The following is a 14,379-nucleotide window of genomic DNA, read 5'->3' on the forward strand; positions in this document are numbered from 1 at the left end:
AGACAGCAGAATTTAGCAGATTAGCAGGTTCGGGTTACGGTGCTCTAAAGGCTATGGCGTGTTATATTTCCCAGTTTGGTGTTTACTTGATATAGCAATATAGAGCATAATAGTGGACAATGCCAGGTCGGCATTGGCCTTGTTCCTTTTTGTTAATCTATAATATAACATACAATTTGTATGAATATGTTTCACTTACTGTGATTGCAAAACTTTGCCTTTTTTACTGACACATTTGTCAGTAAATGTGCTAATTGATCCAATACTTATTCTATCTGTAAGGGTATATTTCCTAATATAGCACCCATTTACAGATTCATAGATGGTAACAAAATAAGTTGTACACACCCTAGGATATCGAAATGTCATAGGGGGTGACGGTTCCTGGTGCTTGGGACCCAGTCTTTGTTCCGTGGCTCATTAGATATCTTGATAGGGCGTGATTTGTTTAAAATCTCTACTAATAATTGTCATTTTTCTTGCAGCACCGATTAGTCAATTAGCGGAGTCTTCTATTTCCAACTGTGACATAAACACTAATTCCAAATTGCTTCAAGAATGCACTGGGCCTCTTCAACATTATGACCTTCTAGTGAAGGACTGTGTACTTAGAAAAGATGAGCATCAAAGAAGAGTCATGCAGCACTTGCAGAGGCTCCATGAGACTCTCCGAGGGTACAGGAAGGAATCCAAAGGAGTTTTTTCCAAGGTCAGACATGAAAAGACACATTTGTGCATTTATTCATGTTTTTATATGCCTCTTATCTTTCCCTTATTACCTTAGGAGCATGCTTGAAAGTGGGAGTAACTGAATATAATAAATCATTTGTAGTATGCGATCAGTGTACTATTCATGCGCCAACAGAGTTATGAAATGATTACATAAAGAGAATAAAAGTCCTACAAATATGACCACTCGTGTATTAAAAAATAACTTTTATTATATCAATTTAAAACACATCGAAGGTTAAAAGTGGTGATAACATCACAGAATTTTGCAAGGAAAGTAAAATCTAACACTTATGATACACATAAGACAATCAAAAAAGGAGTACAGCAATGTAACCGAAAAATTAGCATTATGAAATCAATAGCTGCAGGAAGTGACCAAGGGAATCACCATAAAAAATATATGTAATACAATCAGATCACAAAAGTATGCATGGATGGAGGTAAAAATGTCCCAATATAAATAGAATATGCATAGTGCTATAGATTAAAAACAGACATCTATAATGATTGTAAGATCACATAGATACCAAAAACAAGAAAAATCTTAGTCCCATCTATGCATAATAAATATTATGACATTATCATGGGTCTACTAGGTCCATGGTGCATAGTGTGTCACCTTACTGTGATCTGAGATAATCACAGCACAGGTGCAGGGAAGAGGGATAAATTAATTTTTCCATCTTCTCCATTTCCTGGGTCCACGGTAATTGGATTGCACTCAGATGACATAGACTTGAATGGGTGAGTGCGATCTGAACATCGGATGCACTTCCAGCATGCTGCGATTATTATTCACGCCATATTCAGCTGAGAAAAAAATTGGAGATCTGCACTGCCTCATTGAATAACATTGGTCTGAGTGCAGTCTGAATTTTTATCGGATTACACTCTTCCGATTTATTCGCTCGTGTGAGCGAGACCTAATAGGGGTGAGTCGTGAGAGAAATAAAAAAGAACCACTAGACTGGACTTTCCATTGAATAATCCGGGTGGTACAAACAAGGCACACCAATTCCATTTGTTCAGAAGTGGACTTATATAAATAAATTATGGTGAAATGCACAACCGGAAAATGGCTGTGTGGGAGAAAAAAAAGGGTTGAACGCATAGTGTGTTCCATATGACTGGACTCACGGGCAGCATGAATCAAATCCTGGCAATTGGAGCCAGGTATGTTCTATGGAAGGTGAACACGACCGTTTTCTCTCCATCCGAGAAAAACTGTCCGATTATGCTGATTAGGCCACGGCCCCACTATCAGTATTTGGTCAGTATTCGGTCAGTATTTTTTCTCAGGAGTGGGAGTCAAAACCAGGAGGGGGTGATAAATGCAGAATTGGTGACTTGTTTCTATTATACCTTTTCTCTGATTGTTCCTCACCTGGTTTTGGCTCCCACTCCTGAGAAAAAATACTGATCGAATACTGACCAAATACTGATAGTGGGGCCGTGGCCTAAAACACAAAGCCTCTTCATAAAGACTGACGTATACAATGCTGGTCTAAATGAGTCTGGCCCAATCCAGACCTCACTGGCACGGCCCGCTACTGGCTTCTTCTGGTGCTCTCCAGTTGATTCACAGGCCTCTCCCTATTGATTGGTACCAATTTGGACTACAGAAGATTTTCTATTGCTTTTTTTTACCAATTTTTGGGTACAGTTTAGACAAACACCAGAGATTTGTTTTCATTTATTTCTACATTTTACCTCATGTGCTAAAAGTGATGGGACGACTGTTCTTTGTGTCAGTATGATTACAACGATGCAAGATTTATATAGGTTTTTAATATTTTGCTGCTTTTACACCCTAAAACCTTTTTTTTTTTTTACAAAAAAGATGTTTTTCCAGCAGCATAGTTTTTAGGTTTTTTTTTTTATGTCTTCATTGACAGCCGTTTGAGGGCTTGTTTTTTCTGGGATGAGATCACTTTTTCAGTGATACCATTCTTTTTATATGAGATATTTTGATCACATTTTATTCAATTTTTTGTGTCAGATTGATGAAAAATTATATTTTTGGTGTAATTTTTTTTTATTTGTATACCTTGGGTCAATCTGAATGTTTTGATACCAATTATGTGCATTTTTTTGCATGGTTTTGTTTTTTACACAAAAACAGCATTTTTTTCTTTGAGATATATTTTAGCTATTTTTACTATTTTTTTTGGACTTTTTCTTACTTTTTATTTTTATTCCCTCTAGGAGACTTGAACTTTTACTGGTCTAATACCTTGTATTCAGTAATCAGCATAATTTGGGTAAAAAAATATTTCTCATATGACTCCTTGTAAAAATGAAAAATTTGGGTCTAAAATTAAATTTAAATGGAAAAATTTAATTTTATTTTTTTTCCCACTCTGCATTAGCTCATCTGAACCACCTGAAGGGTTAACAAACTTACAAATACTATTTTAATACTATCAGATGTGCACTTTTTAAACTAGATGTACTTGTGTAGGGTTTCTAATATATTGGCTATTCAAAGGCACTTGAGAACTGAATCGACTCCTAATATAATAGATTTTGGAATGTTCCTTTAAAATTTGAAAAATCGCTGCTAAATTAATAAAAGTCTAATGTCTCCCAAAAAATTAATGGACATATAAAGTAATTAATCCAACATAAAGTGCACATATGGGAAATGTTAATGATTAACTATTTTGAGTTGAATGACTTTTTGTTTTAAAGGTCCACTTTTTTTTAAACTTTTTTTAATAAATTAAAATCTAAATTACTATTAGCATAAAGTACAATGTGTCATAAGAAAACAATATTGCAACAACTGTGATTCAAAGAAATTAGCTGGAATATAAGCTGGTATGCTTGCAACATGTAGGCGCATGTTCACACATGGCCACTAAACAGACGAAACCTAAGATAAAAACAAAGTGAGCAAATACCCTGCACTAAATAAATAAATAGCAATAGTGCATGAAAATAACATAGGGTACTTAGTTAGCATAATTTTGATTAAAAAAAACGTAAAAGTTATCCCACCACGTCAAAGTGATCCTATTCGGGACTGTCCTAACCTCTAGTATTAAAACCTTACCATATATCAAATGACATAAATGTGAATAAAAGCCGAGCAGGACCAAGGCCCCGACTAATGGACACCCAGCAATAGGGAGCTATATAACTAATAAAGTAGCACTCTGTAACGCTATAGCATGCAAACATGAAATATGTGAAATTGAAATTGCATTACTGCTCTAGAAAATAGGAAAAAACGAAGACACTTAGCGCATAAATTGGCCAATTCATTTACTCATCTTATATAGTAAAACTGAATGGCTGGTCACTTGATAGCAGAGCGGCGTTGGCAATAGTAGAAGCAAGCGACCAGTAGGTATTGCGATACACTCTATACACACTCTGATATGAACTATATATCAGGTCTATGTTAAATAACTATTACATTTCACTCCTTGTGCCTGCACAGTTTAAAGGAGAGCTTTAAACTAGAACATTGTGGGAAGGGAAGCAAAAGGCAAGGGAAAGCCATACAGCTGACAAATACTATTGAGAGCTCGTCTATTAGAAGTACAATGATAAAAAAAAAAAAGAATAATAAAAATATTGGAGAAGGAGAAACCGATCACAAAGTAAGATGTTTCTATACAAATGCACAGAGCATGGGCAACAAACAAGGAGAATTGAAGCTACTAACGCAGGAAAAGAAATATGATGTCATTGGCTGAAATCACTGAATCACTGAAATTTGGTGGGACGATACACATGATTGGAATACAAGGCTAGACGGATACAACTTATTTGCAAGAAACAGACTTCATAAACTGGGAGGTGGTGTTTCATTGTATGTTAGAAAAGCATATATCTCCACAGAGATTGAAGCTTCAGAGACTGGGAGTTCTGTGGAAACTGTTTGGGTAAGAATACAAGGAAAGGACAACAGAAAGGACACCATTGTAGGTGTTTAATATAGGCCACCTTGGCAAGCTGAAGATATGGATGAACTCTTTGTAGCGTCAGCGTCTCTCCCCTCTCCGCCGCGGTCCTGGTCCGGCGTCCTCCGGCTTCCTTGCTGCATTAGCCCGGGGTGCGCGCACCGCTCGCAGATCCCCGGCACTGAACTTATGGAGCGCGCGCCCCCTCCCTCTTAAAGGGGCCGTGCCGCCATCCTAAAAAGTCCCCGGCCGATAGCCGGAGGACTGCCCCTATATAAGGCACTGCCTCCAAAATGGAGGTGCCTGTGCAAAGTTGTAGTTTTGTGTTCTAACACTTTTCCAGCCCTCAAGTTCCAGTGCTTCCCGCCGGTCTGTCTACCAGCCGTGTCCACTTGTCCGTCTGCCAGCCAAGCCTGTCTGCTTACCTGCCAGGTTCATCTGCTGTGCCTGTCTGTTTCGGCCATCAGTCCCGTGGGAGTCACCTGCTCTCACACGAGGTCGGTCCCAGAGTGGCACCTGGTCCACCTTCCCGATCCCTCCTTGGTTCACGGAGTCGATTAAGCTGCCGCGTAGCCAGGGTCGGTCCGGGTTGACACTTAGTTACTCCTCTCTGGTCCCTCCTTGTATCACAGCACAGAGGTTCCACCACCCGGACCCGTAACACTCTTTATACATCTGATGGCCAAGTTATCATAAAAATATGACTTAGTGATCATGGGAGATCTCAACTGTCCAGACATATGTTGGGAATCTCTCTCAGGCAAAAGTAACAGGTCCAGCAAATTCTTATCTTCTCTTGCTGACAATTTTATATTGCAAAAGGTAGAAGAGAGAACAATGGGATCTGCTACCTTGGATCTAATTCTTGCCAACAGAGAGGAAATGGTTGAGGAAGTAAAAGTGTCTGGGAATTTAGGAAACAGCAATCATGCTATCATAGAATTTTGGATAACTAGAGGAGGAAGACCTGTGAAGAGTCAGACTTCAAGGTTGGATTTCAGGAAGGCAGATTTTAAGGGACTCAGAGGATAGGAGGGATCCAATGACTGGATGTCCTTTAAGGACAGAAATGTCAAGGAAGGATGGGAAATTTTGAAAAATAAGATTCTCAAAGCACAATCGTTAACAATCTCTAAAAGAGGGAAGAATAGGAAGCATTTAAGGAAACCAGAATGGATGAACACAGAACTTAAACACATACTAAAAAGGAAGAAAGAAATGTATATGAAATGGAAAGAGGGAGGCATATCTAAAGAAGAATATAATACTGTCCGCAGAACCTGCAGGGCACGTATCAGATTAGCTAAAGCTGATAATGAATTAAGGCTTGCAAGATATGTCAAAAGCAATAAGAAAGGATTTTGGGGGTTATGTCAAAAGTAAAAGAAAATTCTAAGATACAGTTATATGAAAAAGTTTGGGCACCCCTATTAATCTTAAGCTTAATGTTTTATAAAACTTGGTGTTTTTGCAACAGCTATTTCAGTTTGATATATGTAATAACTGTTGGACACAGTAATGTTTCTGCCTTGAAATAAGGTTTATTGTACTAACAGAAAATGTGCAATCTGCATTGAAACAAAATTTGACAGGTGCATAAGTATGGGCACCCTTATCATTTTCTTGTTTTAAATACTCCTACCTACTTTTTACTGACTTATTAAAGCACTTTTTTTGGTTTTGTAACCTCATTGAGCTTTGAACTTCGGAGCCAGGTGTATGCAATCATGAGAAAAGCTACTTAAAGTGGCCACTTGCAAGTTGTTCTCCTGTTTGAATATCCTCTGAAGAGTGGCATCATGGGCTCCTCAAAACAACTGTCAAATGATCTGAAAACAAAGATTATTCAACATAGTTGTTCAGGGGAAGAATACAAAAAGCTGTCTCAGAGATTTAACCTGTCAGTTTCCACTGTGAGGAACATAGTAAGGAAATGGAAGAACACAGGGACAGTTCTTGTTAAGGCCAGAAGTGGCAGGCCAAGAAAAACATCAGAGAGGCAGAGAAGAAGAATGGTGAGATCAGTCAAGGACAATCCTCAGACCACCTCCAGAGAGCTGCAGCATCAACTTGCTGCAGATGGTGTCACTGTGCATCGGTCAACTATACAACGCACTTTGCTCAAGGAGAAGCTGTATGGGAGAGTGATGCGAAAGAAGCCTTTTCTGCAAGCACGCCACAAACAGAGTCAGCTGAGGTATGCAAAAGCACATTTGGAGAAGCCAATTTCTTTTTCGAAGAAGGTCCTGTGGACTGATGAAACCAAGATTGAGTTGTTTGGTCATACAAAAAGGCGTTATGCATGGCGGCAAAAAAACACAGCATTCCAAGAAAAACACTTGCTACCCACAGTAAAATTTGGTGGAGGTTCCATCATGCTTTGGGGCTGTGTGGCCAATGCCGGCACCGGGAATCTTGTTAAAGTTGAGGGACGCATGGATTCCACTCAGTATCAGCAGATTCTTGACAATAATGTTCAAGAATCAGTGATAAAGTTGAAGTTACGCTGGGGATGCATCTTTCAGCAAGACAATGATCCAAAACACCGCTCCAAATCTACTCAGGCATTCATGCAGAGGAACAATTACAATGTTCTGGAATGGCCATCCCAGTCCCCCGACCTGAATATCATTGAACATCTGTGGGATCATTTGAAGAGGGCTGTCCATGCTCGGCGACCATCAAACTTAACTGAACTGGAATTGTTTTGTAAAGAGGAATGGTCAAAAATACCTTCATCCAGGATCCAGGAACTCATTAAAAGCTACAGGAAGCGACTAGAGGCTGTTATTTTTGCAAAAGGAGGATCTACTAAATATTAATGTCACTTTTCTGGTGAGGTGCCCATACTTATGCACCTGTCAAATTTTGTTTGAATGCAGATTGCACATTTTCTGTTAGTACAATAAACCTCATTTCAAGGCAGAAACATTACTGTGTCCAACAGTTATTACATATATCAAACTGAAATAGCTGTTGCAAAAACACCAATTTTTATAAAACAATAAGCTTAAGATTAATAGGGGTGCCCAAACTTTTTCATATAACTGTAAAATGATGCTGAGAAGACCGAACTTTTAAATTCCTATTTTGCATCTGTTTTCTCTCAGAAAGAAAATGTAACATCAACTGATTTTCACTGTACTATTGAAGGAAAAAAAGAATCCACACTATCTCTAAACAGAGAGATAGTGAAGGAATACTTGGCTAACATAAATTAATTCAAGTTTCTAGGTTCAGATGAATTACATCCTAGGGTACTGAAGGAGATAGCAGAGGAAATTATTGAACCACTCTCCATAATCTTTGAAAATTCTTGGGGAACAGGAGAAGTCCCTGAAGACTGGAGAAGAGCGAATGTTGTCCCTGGACGCAGGAAACTATAAGCCTGTGAGCTTTACTTCTATACCAGGAGAGATCTTTGAACAAATTATTAAACAACATGTATGCAAGTACTTTTATGAGAATGAAGTGATTAACTACAGCTAGCATGGGTTTGTAAATAATAAGTCATGTCAGACTAACTTAATTTCCTTCTATGACAGAATCACTGACTGGGTGGATCAGGGAAACGCAGTAGAAATAGTATAGCTTGACTTCAGCAAAGCATTTGACAAAGTATCTCATACCATCCTTATTGAAAAAATGACCAACTATAGAATGGACAAGGCAACTGTTAGGTTGGTAGGTAGGATTCATAACTGGCTTATTGATCAGACCCAAAGAGTGGTCATAAATGGTTGCACATCCAGTTGGAAGAATGTCTCAAGTGGGGTACCACAGGGCTCTGTGCTGGGCCTTGTGTTGTTCAACATCTTTAGCAATGATTTAGATGAAGGAATTGAGGGTAAACTGATTAAATTTGCTGATGGCACAAATCTTGGAGGGATAGCTAATACTATAGAGAAGAGTGGGAGGATTGAAAAAGATTTAAACTAACTGGAACTGTGGGTAGCGACTAACAGAATGGTTTCTAACAGGGAGAAATGCAAAGTCCTGCATCTGGGCAAAAAAAATGAAAAAAAACATACAGAATGGGAGGAATATGGCTAAGCAACAGCACATGTGAAAAGACTTGGGTATACTAATAGATCACAGGCTGAACATGAGTCAACAGTGTGATGCCGCAGAAAAAAAGGCAAACACAATTCTGGGTTGCATTAACAGAAGCATAGCGTCACGTGAAGTCCCCCTCTACTCCTCTTTGGTCAGGCCCCATCTGGAATACTGTGTCCAGTTCTGGGCACCACATTTTAAAAAAGACTGAATAGCTATCTACAAATATCTGAAGGGATGTCACACTGTAGAGGGATCATCTTTATTCTCATTTGCACAAAGAAAGACTAGAAGCAATGGTGTGAAACTGAATGGGAGAAGATACAGATTAGATATTAGAAAACACTTTTTGACAGTGAGGGTGATCAATGAGTGGAACAGGCTGCCACGAGAGGTGGAGAGTTCTCCTTCAATGAAAGTTTTCAAACAAAGGCTGAACAGAAATCTGTCTGAGATGGTTTAGTGAATGCTGCATTGAGCTGGGGTGTAACATCCCTGGCAGCGTGCTGGCATGGCTTACCATCTCCCACCATGCAAGACCGCCAACTTACCTACCAGTCCAGGCTGTGCACTATGCTCCTCTACTTGCTGTGTGCATGTCTGCTGGCTTAGGGCGGCGGCACTGGAACTTCCTGATTCTTAAAGTTACAGTGAGCGCAGTCCTAATGCGTCCCCAGCCTATTGCTGTGAGTCACTGGATACTTAAACCTCCTCCACCCAGTGGGAGGTGCCTGAGCAACAATTTCTTACAATGTGTTCGGTGCAACTGTGAGTTGCCAGGTCCTGTCCTGAACCTTGTCTGTTTCTGCCACCCTGGGGGCTGAGTACCCAGCCCCGTTACCTGTATCTGTGACTTCTAGTCTTTGTCCGCCACCCTGGGGGCTGAATGCCCAGGCTCGTTCCTGTATCTCTTTCCTGTGTCAATTCCTGTCTGAACTGTGTCCTAGCCTGTTACCTGTTTGTCTGTATGTCCGATCCTTCCCTTTTCCTGCCGTGTCTGAACCAGTACCTAACTCCTACTCGTTGTCTCTGTACTTCTGTTTGTGAGTTTTGTGTCCACTCGCTACTTCATAGCAAGTACCTTGTGTGTGTCTGGTTCTGCTTGTCCCGTTTCCCTGCTTCCATATCTACCTCCTGTGTTCTAGCTATCTTCCTGTGTTTCCCTGTCTGTTCCATGTGAACAGAGCCCTGTCCTGTCTGTCCGCACCTGCGGCTCTGCTCTGCTCTGCCCTGCTCCACTTCCCCTCCACACCTGCGGCTCTGCTCTGCTCCGTTTCCCCTCCACACCTGCGGCTCTGCCCTTCTCCGCTTCCCCTCCACACCTGCGTCTCTGCTCTGCTCTACCCCGCTCCGCTTCCCCTCTGCACCTGCGGCTCTGCCCTGCTCCGCTTCCGCACCTGCGGCTCTGCTCTGCCCTGCTCCGCCTCCCCTCCGCACCTGCGGCTCTCCTCTGCTCCACTTCCCCTCCGCACCTGCGGCCCTGCTCTGCCCTGCTCCGCTTCCCCTCCGCACCTGCAGCTCTGCTCTGCTCTGCCCTGCTCCGCTTCCCCTCTGCACCTGCGGCTCTGCCCTGCTCCACTTCCCCTCCGCACCTGCGGCTCAGTTCCTGTATCCCACTCTGTACTGGTCCCTATCCAGCCTGTTTACCTACCTGCCAGTACCCGCCTGTCTGTATACCAGCCGTGCTTGCCAGTACCCGCCTGTCTGTATACCAGCCATGCTTGCCAGTACCCGCCTGTCTGTATACCAGCCGTGCCTGCCAGTACACTCTTGTCTGCATACCAGCCGTGCCTGCCAGTACCCGCCTGTCTGCATACCAGCAAAACCTGCCTGTTCCTGCATTCCCCGGTGTGGATCAACAGCTGTGTGACCGAGGTCTGACCTGGAGTAGCACCTGGGCCACCGCTCACGTCCCTCCTCGGACCACGGAGTCGATTAAGCCGCCGTGCATCCGTGGTCGGATCTGGCGAGGTCCCTAGTCATGCCCCTCCAGGCACTCCTCGGTTCGTGGCCCAGTGGGACCACTAACCACGCTCATGCCAAACAGTCCGGGCGTGAGCGTAGCAAGGCGGTTGGACACGATGACCCTGGAGGTCCCTTCCATCTCTAACATTCTATGATTCTATGTATGTATGGTGTGTACATACAGTCGGGGCTGAAAGTGTTGGCACCCTTGAAATTGTTTCAGAAAAAGAAGTATTTCTCCTAGAAAAGTATTGCAATTGCACATTTTGTTATACACATGTTTATTTCCTTTTGTGTGTATTCGTACAGCACCACAAAAAAACCCAGAAAAAAACAAAACAAAAATGGGCATGACAGAATTGTTGGCAACTTTCCAAAATTGTGTGTAAACAACTTTGTTTCAAGCATGTGATGCTCGTTCGAACTTGCCTGTGGCAAGTAACAGGTGTGTGCAATATGAAAATCACACCTGAAACTAGATAAAAAGGGGAGAAGTTGAGTCAATCTTCGCATTGTGTCTGTGTGTGCCACACTAAGCATAGAGAACAGAAAAAGGAGAAGAGAACTGTCTGAAGACTTGAGAACCAATATTGTTGAACAATATCAACAATCTAAAGATTACAAGTCCATATCCAGAGATCCTTTGTCCACGGTGCACAACATTATCAAGACGTTTACAACCCATGGCACTGTAGTTAATCTCCCTGGATATGGGCGGCAGAGAAAAATTTATGAAAAGTTGCCTCGCAGGATAGTTTGTATGGTGAATAAGCTGCCCCAATCAAGTTCCAAAGAAATTCAAGCTGCCCTGCAAGCTCAGAATACATCAGTGTCAGCGCAAATTATCCGTCGACATTTGAATGAAATTAATCACTATGGCAGGAGACCCAGGAGGACTGCTGATAGAGACCTAAAACAAAAACTAGGCTGCAGTTTACCAAAATGTACATGAGTAAGCCAAAATCCTTATGGGAAAGCATATTGTGGACATATGAGACCAAGATAGAGCTATTTGGTAAAGCACATCATTCTACTGTTTACCTAAAATGGAATGAAGCCTACAAAGAGAAGAACACAATACCTACAGTCAAATATGGTGGAGGTTCAAAGATATTTTGGGGTTGCTTTTTTACCTCTGGCACGGGGTGCCTTGACTGTGTGCAAGGCATCATTAAATTTGAAGATTACCAAAGGATTTGGGATGCAATGTTAAATTTGAAGATTACCAAAGGATTTTGGGTTGCAATGTAGTGCCCAGTGTCAGAAAGATGGGTTTGCTTCCTAGCTCATGGGTCTCCTAGCAGGACAATGACTCCAAACATATTATCACGCAAGGTGTGGGAAAGACTAAATGCAACATGAAGGGAAGAGGGGGAGGAAGCCCAAACACTAGGGGAAGGGGGAGTGGAGAGCCTTAGGCAGATCTAATTTCACCATGCATGCCCTACTGTCCCTATATAGGTTCAACACCTATCGCCGAGCAGGACCCTAAACCCAGATGACCCTAGAGCTTGGCCCTAGATAAGAAGGGAAAGGGGTGAGGGAGGGGGAGGGGTGAGCACTGGTCAGGCCCCACTACAAACTAAAGACAACAAGGTAGACAAACAAAGGAGATTAACTTAGTTTGAGCAGACACCAGAGGAGTAACGCCAACAGTCCTCCAAGGGCACCAGAGAAAACGCTAGCCGACTGCTAGTGCTCCAAGCCTGTACATAGAAATATCACCGGCGACTGCCTGGATCAAACAGGGTTTTTAACTCCCATAAAAGGGTGTGTCAATCAGCAGCAGGAGAGAGGTAAAAAGGTGTCTGCAATGCCAAGCTCAGTGACCTTCTACAGCTAGATCCAGAGCGACTGTCTATTACACCTGACACACCCGTGACACATACTTCAAGAAGCAGCCAGAAATGGATGGAAACAAAGCACTGGAGAGTTCTGAAGTGGCCAGCAATGAGTCTGGATCTATATCACATTGAACACCTGTGGAGAGATCTTAAAATTGCTGTTGGGAGAAGGCACCCTTCAAATATGGGAGACCTGGAGCAATTTGCAAAAGAAGAGAGGTCCAAAATTCCAGGTGTGAGCTGTAAAAAGCTTGTGGATGGTTATAGGAAGCGATTGATCGCAATTATTTATTCCAAAGGTTGTGCAACCAAATGTTAAGTTGAGGGTGCCAACAAATTTTGTCCGGCCCATTTTTGGGATTGTGTGTGAAATTATGTCCAATTTGCCTTTTTAAAAAAAAAAATAAAATTCTTGTGTGGCACTGGTTACAATACACACAAAGGAAATAAACGTGTGTGTGACAAAGCGAATGTAATTGCAATCATTTTCTGGGAGAAATGCTTGATTTTCTGAAACAATTTCAAGGGTGACAACACTTTTGTCCATGACTGTGTGTGTATGTATATATTATATATTGTATATATAATGTGTGAACTGCCTTAATATATACAATACAAGGAAGAAAGTTGCCAATCAGTGCGGTAAGGGGTAAGCTCACAGTGCATGAATAGGCCAAACTCAATGACCACAAAATTATTGCTTTATCATGATCCCCATTGACTGACAGCTGTCTTCCCTGTGCACATTAAAAAGGAATAGGCTGGCATGTAGAGCCAGTAAGCATGCCATTTTTTTCCAAGGTGACTGAACCATATTAAACCATTATTGTGTACTTGTTTGGGGCATAGAAAAGGGCATGTGCTCCTCTCCAGGCAATAGCAGATACTCATTAGTTCCTGCTGCTGGGTAAGCAATAAATGGATGGGCATGTAAATGTATGTACAATTCACAGTCTCAATGATGCTTTCCTTAGCATACATCTGTTGCACACTTGCCTAAATGTAGACAATTATGTGTGGCCTCTAATTCACATTGGTTCTCGTTTATTCTGGATGATTAGCAAGACTCTCTCTGTATTTGTGATATTTGCTGCTTGACCCTCAGACCGTACTATATGACTCTAGATATAACTTATTAAGCCTTCATGGTATATATCAGTAAAATAGGATGCTTTAAATCGCTTACAGTACTCAAACTTTTCATCCAAAACCATTGTGGGAGTTTAAGTGAATGTTCTTATTCTGAATTCATTTTGAAAAAGTGAAGTTTGATAGAATCATGGCAATTTACATTGCTTGGGCAGTTCAGTTCTTAATTCTTAAGAAAATGTTCTCAGGCGATGAAGTGGTCTACTTTAACACAGAAGTGTTCCTTGTGGAAAGTGATATAATGCTAAGGCTTTTTAAAGAAATAATTATACAGCAAATTCTGGCTAGAATCATTTGTCCCTGATTCTTTAAGAAGATAATGATGGATCCAAGAAAAGGAAATCATACATTTTAAAAATGGGAAAAAACCCTACAAGAGCTGCTTAAAAAAATTCACATTAAACATGCAGGGTTTTTGTGCATGTGTGGGGAGAAATAGTTGCCGAACCATCTTCTTGTCTAACAATAGCTTAGAGCATGGGTTGGCAATTTTCCCGAGAGGCCACATTAAATTAACATATTAATTATAATTAATATTAATAGAAAATAATTATATCACTTAATATTGAGCATAGTACTGACATCCCCATATATACCGTACGGGCCAGCACACAACCCCCCTATATGCTGTATGAGCCCTTTCATAACCCCGTATATACAGTGTGAACCCCCACATAGCCCCCTATATACAGCATGAGCACCCTTATAGCCTCTATATATAC

At 41.4% G+C, this 14,379-nt stretch overlaps 1 protein-coding gene across 2 annotated transcripts in view; it reads left to right on the forward strand.

The window, feature by feature from the left end:
- Window positions 1–14,379, forward strand: part of AFG1L (AFG1 like ATPase) — a 130,940-nt gene that overhangs the window by 8,043 nt on the left and 108,518 nt on the right. For both annotated transcript variants that reach the window (XM_073675812.1, XM_073675813.1), the window contains exon 2: window positions 486–709. In XM_073675812.1, coding sequence (XP_073531913.1) covers window positions 486–709 — 224 coding nt within the window. The remainder of the gene's footprint in view (window positions 1–485; window positions 710–14,379) is intronic.

The sequence above is a fragment of the Phyllobates terribilis genome, unplaced genomic scaffold (assembly GCF_046119375.1).
Source record: "Phyllobates terribilis strain yellow unplaced genomic scaffold, ASM4611937v1 Scaffold_3__8_contigs__length_932513732, whole genome shotgun sequence".
NCBI lineage: Eukaryota > Metazoa > Chordata > Amphibia > Anura > Dendrobatidae > Phyllobates > Phyllobates terribilis.